Below are 12,372 nucleotides of genomic sequence, written 5' to 3'. Positions count from 1 at the left end.
AATCGCGAAAGAAAAAGCCGACAGGAGCTTCCATCCCTAGCAACGCGCTGCGCTTCAATAGCAAGTGTCTTTCGCCGGTTGATACCCCTGCCCAGTCGCCGTGACCAAGCCGCCACGCCGCCGCGGCCAGCGCAGTGCCAGGCTGATAGCCGCGCCAGCAGGTGGCGCTCGGCGGCTCGCTGTGCTGAGCCGTGCTGCGTCTGCGTCCCATCGCCCCCTCACCGCCGCCCCCTCACCCAGCACCACCACCGCCGCCGCCGCCACCTCCTCGCCGACGCTGCTAGCCGGTCCGGCGCCGATCGCTCCGTTCGCCCGGCCATCAATCAATTGCCTGCCAATCGCCTCCCAATCGCTTCCCCACACCCTGCCGATACGTCCCTTCCGCACGGCGCAAATACCTCCCACCCATTTTACTGCCTGTATACAGACGAAAAATACTTCCCCGAGACATATCTTCTGTCTCATAATCACGCACCTTAACCCTCTTAGCTGCATCGCTACTACTTAAATTTAATTGCGTGCATTCGATAAGATTACCGAAGGATTCACAGGAAATAACGAATGCTAATCGAATTCCGATAGCCTATACGCAGTATCCGTGAGGACTGCTGGATGTTCCTCCACTATTACAGTTAAGCACCTCCCCTTTACGGTCTGAGGGGTGGAGAGCCTCGCTGGGGGAGGGAGGAACTAGCTAGCGGCCGCTGTTAATTACGTGAACCACAAAGTGATGCCAATTACCCAGTCCACCACTAACCTGTATTTCCGATCGCCTTTGCATCTATAGCTCCATAGGGGGGTTGCTGTTTTGACAACCTACAAGCAGATTATGCGCACAAGAGTCAACTTCAGTTTTTACTTTTGCCTTTTCTCTAAGATATTTTTATTATTCTCCACCTGCTAACCGCATGCTATTATTTCTCGCCCTTCCTTTGACCACTGAAATTCTTACAAAAGTTCATCACTGTATAAGTTATCCTTATTTCTTTCTTCATTTTACAAAGTAAAGAAATTTGGGAGTTGGTTCAATGGTTTCTCCCTTCTTACTCTAGCAAATCATGAATTTACTATGTTTCTTCTCACCATTGTTTGTCAGTCTTCTTTCTTAAGCTTCTCTGTGGTTTTGTGCTGCACGATTAAGTGTTTCAACGACTGGACGATTTATTTATTAATCTTGCTTCTGTGATGTTAATGCCTTGTGAATCTTCCATTATTCTTATTATTATTGCTGCTATTATTCTTATGAACTGTTCTTGTACTATGCATGTTGACTCATTAATCACGTCTGGTCACATGAAAGACAAGGAACGAAGGCCCAAATGTATCAGCATGAAATAAATGCTTAAATAAATTATTAAAACCCGAAATAAACAACGTTAATGTTCCACAGTAATATTAAAGTTATAATTTGTTGTGAACTGTCTTTCGGTTTTTACGCCATCGTCAAACAATTTAAGACTGAATAGCTTGTAACTGTACAAAGACTGATATTTTCATAGACGTATAAAATTAGCACCTTGTAGAGCTACACTTAAATTCTTGTAGATTATCACTTAGAACTCAAATTTATATACACTATAAGTAATGAATATATGCATGCCTCCAAGCACTAAAAAATTGGGTAATTGTGCTTTAAAAACCTTCAAACATGCATAAAAAATAAAACACATAATTCCAGCTTTCTCATATTTATTGACTTTAATGAAGTAAACAAATCTAAACTGGTTCTTAAACTCAGTCATTAACAAACTTAGTATTTATTTCCCTCTCCGTCTCTGCTTCTCTTAATTTACTTATTAGTTGTTTCTACTGCAATAAAAAAATATTTTACACAGTTTACTGGAAGAAATGATTTCCTTCTGTCGCTTAAAACGTTTTCGTATGAAGGGAAATATTTCACTGCTTCACACCAAGTCACAGGACATTGCCCCTAGGAGACCCTGTCACAGTACGAACATTGTTTTTCAGATTCTCCTTCCAGCACCTTATTCACATCCCAAATAAACATTTAACCTGGTTTCTTTTCTTAATTTTGTTACGAGGACTCTTCCTTCTGTACCCTGGATTGCCCCTGGCGACAGCTGCTTGCTATTATGTGCAGGCCAGAAGATAGAAACACACCTTTTTTCCAAATGTATGATTCCAGCCTCAAGTTAATTAAAATAGGTCTTAATATACCCTTATTTACTGTGAAGACTATTGTCATTGCAAGCACTAACTGCAGTACGAATGCTTGCTGCTTTATTTTTCTCTATCACGTCGAGCGCTTTCTTCATAACTTCTAAATCATCACTGCGATGTAAAATGGTCCAATCCATGTTTCCCATTTATTGAGGAGTAAACGTGGTTCGTGCTTCATGTCAGTAAATAATTTCACTCTTTATGGCGCCTCCACAAATGCTTCTTTCGGAGAGGAAATTAAGGCCTATACGTCAGGAAAATTCGGACGAATTTTCTCTGTCAACCGGTGAAGAGCATGTGCTTAACAGGACATATAAACTACCTTCGGTTACAATACCGGCTAAGCCTTAGCAGCCCCGAATCATGCATGCTGCTGCATCTGTAAAAGAACAAGGAGTTTATCTTCATTTTCTTTAGATGCCCACAAAACATTAAGGCGTCACGCGTAAACTGTAGCAATCGAATTGTTTGATTCTTCCCGTACGCTGGAGACAATGAGATTGTAATTCCTGGTTCAGATTTCGTAATTTTTACCACGACGACGTTGACTATATATCTCCCGCAGAATTCAGTTGTCTCATCTAAAGATAAACGTAATTTTGAGTCGCCACTACCATCAATTATTTTTTGTATTACCTGAATAGAATTATGTTATTGAAATTTAATAAAAATCAGGTCTGACTTTTAGGGGGGAAAGAAGATTTAAAAATTTAGAGAAAATATATCCCTGGATTTCGTGAATTCAAACCATTTCACAAGTGCTTCATTCGAAGACTTGGTAGCAACTCAGGTCTTTGAATAAAGCACTTGTGAATCATTGTCAACTTTTCGCGGCGTAGTGAATAGACCATTAACTTTTGGGCATGCAGCCGCGCATGTTTGTGGAAGTATGTGCCTTTACATGTCTATGCAAAGACATCTAATTCGCGTAAATGACGAGCTACTGATTTTCGTACGCAGTGATGGTGTCAGATAGCGACAGGGATAGTTACTTAGGATTTAGATCAGGCAAATCTGTTTGCCCAAACATCAACGTGAGTTCTGTATGTTGTTGTTGTGGTCTTCAGTCCTGACACTGGTTTGATGCAGCTCTCCATGCAAATCTATCCTGTGCAAGCTCCTTCATCTCGTCTGTACCTACTGCAACCTACATCCTTCTGAATCTGCTTAGTGTATTCATCTCTTGGTCTCCCTCTACGATTTTTACCCTCCACACTGCCCTCCAATGCTAAATATGTGATCCCTTGATGCCTCAGGACATGTCCTACCAACCAGTCCCTTCTTCTAGTCAAGTTGTGCCACAAACTTCTCCCCAATCCAATACTTCCTCATTAGTTACGTGATCTACCCATCTAATCTTCAACATTTTTCTGTAGCACCACATTTCAAAAGCTTCTATTCTCTTCTTGTCCAAACTGTTTATTGTCCATATTTCACTTCCATACATGGCTACACTCCATACAAATACTTTCAGAAACGACTTCCTGACACTTAAATCTATACTCGATGTTAACAAATTTCTCTTCTTCAGAAATGCTTTCCTTGCCATTGTTATTTTGCTCCCCAAACAGCAAAACTCCTTTACTACTTTAAGTGTCTCATTTCCTAAGTAATTCCCTCAGCATCACCCTACTTAATTCGACTACATTCCATTATCCTCGTTTTGCTTTTGTTGATGTTCATCTTATATCCCCCGTCAAGACACTGTCCATTCCGTTCAACTGCTCTTCCAAGTCCTTTGCTGTCTCTGACAGAATTACAATGTCATCGGCAAACCTCATAGTTTTTATTTCTTCTCCCAGGATTTTAATACCTACTCCAAATTTTTCTTTTGTTTCCTTTACTGCTTACTCAATATACATATTGAATAACATCGGGGAGAGGCTATAACCCTGTCTCACTCCCTTCCCAACCACTGCTTCCCTTTCATGCCCCTCGACTCTTATAACTGCCATCTGGTTTCTGTACAAATTGTAAATAGCCTTTCGCTCCCTGTATTTTACCCCTGCCACCTTTAGAATTTGAAAGAGTGTATTCCAGTCAACATTGTCAAAAGCTTTCTCTAAGTCTACAAATGCTAGAAACGTAGGTTTGCCTGTCCTTAATCTTCCTTCCAAGATAAGTCGTAAGGTCACTATTGCCTGACGTTTTCCAACATTTCTACGGAATTTCTTTATAACGCACCTCAAACTATTGTAGTACGGTACTGGGCCCGAGACACGGACAATTATACTGTTGAAAGATGACATCGCCGTCGGGGGAGTTATCGACTTGAAGACATGCTGGTGGTTCGCAGCTGTCGTCGTGTCTTCGATTCCCACCACATGTCCCATGCAAGCGCAGGAGAACGTCTCTCACAGAACCACACTGCTCCCACCAGCTTGCGTACGTGGCGTGCTGCACGTTTCAAGCCGCCGTTCACCTCGATGACGGCATTCGTGTAGAAGGCCATCGACCTAGTGTAGCTAATCTGTGGTTCACCCGAAGAACTGACACGTTTCCATTGATCGACGATCGAATCCCGATGGTCCCGTGCCCACTGGAGTTGTAATGGACGATGTCATTTGGTCAACATGTGAACATGTAAGAGTGGTCTGCTGCGGAGCTTCATGTTCAACAATGTACGATGAACGATGTCGCCTGAAACATTTGTACGAGCACCAGCGTTGTGCTCTTTCGGCAGAGACGCCACAGATCACCATCTGTCCTGCTTTAAAGAGCAGACAAGCCTCTGAACTCCACGTTCTGTGAAGCGTCGTGGACGTCCAAGCATTTAGTGGCTAGTGCCTAGTTGTCCTACCTCTATCCGTAGAACCTCACGTCAGTAGCACGTATACCATGTAAGTAGGCTGTTTATGTTTTCTAATTTGCAACGTTACGTAGCGCTCTGTATGAATATCACTGGCTGTGCTGTGTGCAGTCTGTGGCTACTTTGCATTGTTGTCTGCCATTGTGGTGTTGGGCAGCTGGATGTTAACAGCGCGTAGCGTTGCGCAGTTGGAGGTGAGCCGCCAGCAGTGGTGGATGTGGGGAGAGAAATGGCGGAGACTTGAAATTTGTAAGACTGGATGGCATATATATTATGATTATTTAGGTAAATACGTTGTTTGTTCTCTATTAAAATCTTTCATTTGCTAACTATGCCTATCAGCAGTTAGTGCCTTCAGTAGTTTGAATCTTTTACACTCCTGGAAATGGAAAAAAGAACACATTGACACCGGTGTGTCAGACCCACCATACTTGCTCCGGACACTGCGAGAGGCCTGTACAAGCAATGATCACACGCACGGCACAGCGGACACACCAGGAACCGCGGTGTTGGCCGTCGAATGGCGCTAGCTGCGCAGTATTTGTGCACCGCCGCCATCAGTGTCAGCCAGTTTGCCGTGGCATACGGAGCTCCATCGCAGCCTTTAACACTGGTAGCATGCCGCGACAGCGTGGACGTGAACTGTATGTGCAGTTGACGGACTTTGAGCGAGGGCGTATAGTGGGCATGCGGGAGGCCGGGTGGACGTACCACAGAATTGCTCAACACGTGGGGCGTGAGGTCTCCACAGTACATCGATGTTGTCGCCAGTGGTCGGCGGAAGGTGCACGTGCCCGTCGACCTGGGACCGGACCGCAGCGACGCACGGATGCACGCCAAGACCGTAGGATCCTACGCAGTGCCGTAGGGGACTGCACGGCCACTTCCCAGCAAATTAGGGACACTGTTGCTCCTGGGGTATCGGCGAGGACCATTCGCAACCGTCTCCATGAAGCTGGGCTACGGTCCCGCACACCGTTAGGCCGTCTTCCGCTCACGCCCCAACATCGTGCAGCCCGCCTCCAGTGGTGTCGCGACAGGCGTGCATGGAGGGACGAATGCAGACGTGTCGTCTTCAGCGATGAGAGTCGCTTCTGCCTTGGTGCCAATGATGGTCGTATGCGTGTTTGGCGCCGTGCAGGTGAGCGCCACAATCAGGACTGCATACGACCGAGGCACACAGGGCCAACACCCGGCATCATGGTGTGGGGAGCGATCTCCTACACTGGCCGTACACCACTGGTGATCGTCGAGGGGACACTGAATAGTGCACGGTACATCCAAACCGTTATCGAACCCATCGTTCTACCATTCCTAGACCGGCAAGGGAACATGCTGTTCCAACAGGACAATGCACGTCCGCATGTATCCCGTGCCACCCAACGTGCTCTAGAAGGTGTAAGTCAACTACCCTGGCCAGCAAGATCTCCGGATCTGTCCCCCATTGAGCATGTTTGGGACTGGATGAAGCGTCGTCTCACGCGCTCTGCACGTCCAGCACGAACGCTGGTCCAACTGAGGCGCCAGGTGGAAATGGCATGGCAAGCCGTTCCACAGGACTACATCCAGCATCTCTACGATCGTCTCCATGGGAGAATAGCAGCCTGCATTGCTGCGAAAGGTGGATATACACTGTACTAGTGCCGACATTGTGCATGCTCTGTTGCCTGTGTCTATGTGCCTGTGGTTCTGTCAGTGTGATCATGTGATGTATCTGACCCCAGGAATGTGTCAATAAAGTTTGCCCTCCCTGGGACAATGAATTCACGGTGTTCTTATTTCAATTTCCAGGAGTGTATTTAGCTGGCAGTAGTGGCGCTCGCTGTATTGCAGTAGTTCGAGTAACGAAGATTTTTGGTGAGGTAAGTGATTTGTGAAAGGTACAGGTTAATGTTAGTCAGGGCCATTCGTTTGTAGGGATTTCTGAAAGTCAGATTGCGTTGCGATAAAAAATATTGTGTGTCAGTTTAAGCACAGTCGTATATAATTTTTCAAAGGGGACGTTCCAACCAGTCAACCAGCTTCGCCGTTTTCGAGTACTCGTTCAAGGGCTGTATATAATAATTAACTGCCCTTTGCCCAAGTCACTTATCTCAGTGAATTTCCCTATTTGCAGCCCATATCTTCGATAGGGTGATCCCCTGTCCGTGTCCACTCCGCGTACGTACTTTTCCTATCGAGCCACGTTTCCGGAACGCAACCAGACGGTATCCAAACTCACGCTGGACAGTGTTCATAATGTCTTGTCTTACCGGTGTAGATCAAGAACAGCAGAAGGACTATAACACTGGCTTGGGGTAACTAAGGTACAACTTACGTTTCAGGACACGCAGACGATTACTACGAACTATGACATTTGTATCACGGATAAAACACTCAAAAGATAAGATGTTAATAAAAGGCCGCTAGTGAGGTACAGTACGAAAAGCACTCGGGAAGTCTAGAAATATGGAATCAACTTTTTATGTAAGGCATACCGCAATTTGTCTGCAAGCAACAAATGTTGAATTGCGTTTTGGCGAATGAGGGACCCGCTGCGTATCTTTCCTTGTGTAAAGAATATAAGAGACTTCGCCCGTATGGCTATGCTGAAACTGTAACCAATGGCATACCCGATGGGGTCATGCCAGCATGACGATTGTCCCATGCCACCTTCGTAGTATGGGAACTTTAATGTCCAAATGCGTTCACTAAGGTTTTCTTTTTCCTTTGGTGTCAGTGTTAACTATAATTTGGCCCAATTCGAGCGTCTGACACCTAGTGAATTTTAGAGAAGCTGCAATATTAGTGGCTCTTGGAACCACAAGGTTTATTTCCATGTTTCGTATTTTAGATGAGCGAGCAATGGTACAGCAACTCGTGAATGACGTTATAAAGTGGAGTGTAGTTAGGTACATCAGATGCTATCATAGTTATACCTATCGTGAGAAACTGCGTCAGATGAATAGTCTTGTGATCTCATAGGCTGCTGGAGTACAAGGTTGAGGGATTACGTCGGGCCAGTGCTACAAATGGTTCAAATGGCTCTGAGCACTGTGGGACTTAACATCTGAGGTCATCAGTCCGCTAGAACATAGAACTACTTAAACCTACCTAACCTAAGGACATTACACACATCCATGTCCGAGGCAGGATTCGAACCTGAGATCGTAGCGGTCGCGCAGTTACAGACTGAAGCGCCTAGAACAGCTCGGCCACAGCGGCCGGCCCAGTGCTACAAAACTCATAATGATCTTGATTAACTATTGTTACATTATTATTGAGATTTTGATTGTAATAATAGGGGAGAGCCATCAGTACATAGTGGAAACGTCCTTCTTATTATCAGCTCTAAGGAAATATTTCAGTAATTAGAAAGAGCCACATCACTTCATGTGTCTTCGGCTTAGCGCCAAAATGACCTACTAGGGAAGCGGTTATTGCTCAGTAGTTTCCAGTGGAAGGATGGGCTGAACTGTTACACTGAGCGGATTTTGTGCGCGTCTAAGGCGGGGGCTCCGCAAGCAACACAGTATGAACTTGTTTAGGAAACTGTATTTGTGAATTGCTGACAATATTTGATACCATAATTAACAGTGTGGGAGAGTATGTTGTTGTTGTGGTCTTCAGTCCTGAGACTGGTTTGATGCAGCTCTCCATGCATGCTACTCTATCCTGTGCAAGCTTCTTCATCTCCCAGTACCTACTGCAGCCTACATCCTTCTGAATCTGCTTAGTGTATTCATCTCTTGGTCTCCCTCTATGATTTTTACCCTCCACGCTGCCCTCCAATACTAAATTGGTGATCCCTTGATGCCTCAGAACATGTCCTACCAACCGATCCCTTCTTCTGGTCAAGTTGTGCCATAAACTTCTCTTCTCCCCAATCCTATTCAATACTTCCTCATTAGTTACGTGATCTACCCATCTAATCTTCAGCATTCTTCTGTAGCACCACATTTCGAAAGCTTCTATTCTCTTCTTGTCCAAACTATTTATCGTCCATGTTTCACTTCCACACATATCTACACCCCATACAAATACTATCAGAAACCACTTCCTGACACTTAAATCAATACTCGATGTTGACAAAATTCTCTTCTTCAGAAACGCTTTCCTTGCCATTACCAGTCTACATTTTATATCCCCTCTACTTCGACCACCATCAGTTATTTTGCTCCCCAAATAGCATAACTCCTTCACTTCTTTAAGTGTCTCATTTCCTAATCTAATTCCCTCAGCATCACCCGACTTCATTCGACTACATTCAATTATCCTCATTTTGCTTTTGTTGATGTTCATCTTATACCCTACTTTCACTACACTGTCCATTCCGTTCAACTGCTCTTCCAAATCCTTTGCTGTGTCTGACAGAATTACAACGTCATCGGCGAACCTCAAAGTTTTTATTTCTTCTCCATGGATTTTAATGCCTACTCCGAACTTTTCTTTTGTTTCCTTTACTGCTTGCTCAATATACAGATTGAATAGCATCGGGGAGAGCCTACAACCCTGTCTCACTACCTTCCCAACCACTGCTTCGCTTACATGTCCCTCGACTCTTATAACTGCCATCTGCTTTCTATACAAATTGTAAGTCGCCTTTCGCTCCCTGTATTTTACCCCTGCCACCTTCAGAATTTGAAAGAGAGTACTGAAGGCAACATTGTCAAAAGCTTTCTCCAAGTCTACAAATGCTAGAATCGTAGGTTTTCCTTTCCTTATTCTTTCTTCTAAGATATGTCCTAAGGTCAGTATTGCCTCACGTGTTCCAACATTTCTGCGGAATCAAAACTGATCTTCCCCGAGGTCGCCATCTACCAGTTTTTCCATTCGTCTGTAAAGAACTCGCGTAGTATTTTACAGCTGTGACTTATTAAATTGGTGGTTCGGTATCATCTGTCAACACCTACTTTCTTTGGGATTCGAATTGTTATATTTTCTTGAAGTCTGAGGGAATTTCGCCTGTCTCATATATCTTGCTCACCAAATGGTTGAGTCTTGTCACGAATAGCTCTCCCAAGGCCGTCAGTAGTTCTGATGGAATGTTGTCTGTTCCCGGGGCCTTGTTTCGACTCAGGGCTTTCAGTGCTCTGTCAAACTCTTCACGCAGTATCATATCTCCCATTTCATCTTCATCTACATCCCCTTCCATTTCCATTATATTGTCCTCAAGTACATCGTCCTTGTGTAGACCCTCTATATACTCCTTCCACCTTTCTGCTTTCCCCTCTTTGCTTAGAACTGGGTTTCCACTTGAGCTCTTGATATTCATGCAAGTGGTTCTCTTTTCTCCAAAGGTCTCCTTAATTTTCCTGTAGGCAGTATCTGTCCTACCCCTCGTGAGATAGGCCTCTACATCCTTACATTTGTCCTCTAGCCATCCCTGCTTAGCCATTTAGCACTTCCTGTCGATCTCATTTTTGAGACGTTTGTGTTAATTTTTGCCTGCTTCATTTGCTGCATTTTTGCATTTTCTCCTTTCATCAAAAAATTCAGTATCTCTTCTGTTACCAAGGGTTTCTACTAGCCCTCGTCTTTTTACCTACTTGATCCTCTGCTGCCTTCACTATCTCATCCCTCAAATCCTCCGCTGCCTTCACTATCTCATCCCTCAAAGCTACCCATTCTTCTTCTACTGTATTTCTTTCCCCCATTCCTGTCAATTGTTCTCTTACGCTCTCCCTGAAACTCTCTACAACCTCTGCTTCTTTCAGTTTATCCAGGTCCCATCTTCTTAAGTTCCCACCTTTTTGCAGTTTCCTCAGTTTTAATCTACAATTCATAACCAATAGATTGTGATCAGAGTCCACATCTGCCCCTTGAAATGTCTTACAATTTAAAATCTGGTTCCTAAATCTCTGTCTTACCATTATATAATCTATCTGAAACCTTTTAGTATCTCCAGGGTTCTTCCATGTATACAACCTTCTTTCATGATTCTTGAACCAAGTGTTAGCTATGATTAAGTTATGCTCTGTGCAAAATTCTACCAGGCTGCTTCCTCTTTCATTTCTTAGCCCTAATACATATTCACCTACTACTTTTCCTTCCGTTCCTTTTAGTACTGTTGAATTCCAGTCACCCATGACTATTAAATTTTCGTCTCCCTTCACTACCTGAATAATTTCTTTTATCTCATCATACATTTAATCAATTTCTTCATCATCTGCATTTCTTCATCATCATCTTAGTTGGCATATATACTTATACTACTGTAGCAGGCGTGGGTTTCGTGTCTATCTCGGCCAAAATAATGCGTTCACTATGCTGTTTGTAGTAGCTTACCCGCACTCCTATTTTTTTATTCATTATTAAACCTACTCCTACATTCCCCTATTTGATTTTGTATTTATAACCCTGTATTCACCTGACCAAAAGTCCTCTTCCTCCTGCCACCGAACTTCACTAATTCCCACTATATCTAACTTTAACCTATCCATTTCCCTTTTTAAATTTTCTAACCTACCTGCCCGATTAAGGGATCTGACATTCCACGCTCCGATCCGTAGAACGCCAGTTTTCTTTCTCCTGATAACGACGTCCTCTTGAGTAGTCCCCAGCCGGAGATCCGAATGGGGGACTATTTTACCTACGGAATATTTTACCCAAGAGGACGCCATCATCAGTTAATCATACAGTAAAGCTGCATGCCTTCGGGAAAAGTTACGGCTGTAGTTTCTCCTTGGTTTCAGCCGTTCGCAGTACCTGCACAGTAAGGCCATTTTGGTTAGTGTTATAAGGCCAGATGAGTCAATCATCCAAACTGTTGGCCCTGCAACTACTGCAAAGGCTGCTGTCCCTATTCAGGAACCATACGTTTGTCTGGCCTCTCAACAGATACCCCTCCGTTGTTGTTGCACCTACGGTACGGCTATCTGTATCGTTGAGCCACGCAAGCCTCCCCACCAACGGCAAGGTCCATGGTTCATGGGCGGGCGGGGTGGGGGGGGGGAGGGGCGGGAAGTATATGTTTTGATAATAAATCTCGTTCGTAACTGAACATGTGATCCTTCTCGATGTATGCACTAACACGACATATCATTGACCAGTTTTATATTTTGTCTGATTCAGTAAGCATAGGTGGCATCCCTAACAGCCTAGAAACTTATCATTTCAGTAACAGAAACCTTAGCTAATTTTTTTTTAGAAGATCTAATTTCATTCGTGTTAGCTGTGCGGCGGGACGTCATCACTTGTAGACGCCAGCCAGTTTGGTGCACAGTTTTAGAAATTCTGTGTTCCACAAATTTCTCTCCTGCGCCAACCTGTCCATTTCAGAGCAGCACTTGCACCCTGCGTCCTCAGTTATTTGCTTCATGTTTTCCAGTTTCTGTTTTACCCCACAGATTTTATCCTCTATAGGTCCTTCTAGTTTTCCTTGTCAGGGTTTCATATATGCC

At 44.2% G+C, this 12,372-nt stretch overlaps 1 protein-coding gene across 1 annotated transcript in view; it reads right to left on the bottom strand.

The window, feature by feature from the left end:
* LOC126101204 (uncharacterized) overlaps positions 1-211 on the bottom strand; it is a 104,659-nt gene extending 104,448 nt beyond the window's left edge. The window contains exon 1 of the mRNA XM_049911898.1: positions 86-211. Within this exon, the coding sequence (XP_049767855.1) occupies positions 86-211 (126 nt within the window). The remainder of the gene's footprint in view (positions 1-85) is intronic.
* Positions 212-12,372: the final 12,161 nt, after the last annotated feature.

The sequence above is a fragment of the Schistocerca cancellata genome, chromosome 9 (genome assembly GCF_023864275.1).
Source record: "Schistocerca cancellata isolate TAMUIC-IGC-003103 chromosome 9, iqSchCanc2.1, whole genome shotgun sequence".
In the NCBI taxonomy this organism is placed as follows: Eukaryota; Metazoa; Arthropoda; class Insecta; order Orthoptera; family Acrididae; genus Schistocerca; species Schistocerca cancellata.
This window is presented reverse-complemented; position numbering and strand designations above follow the sequence as displayed.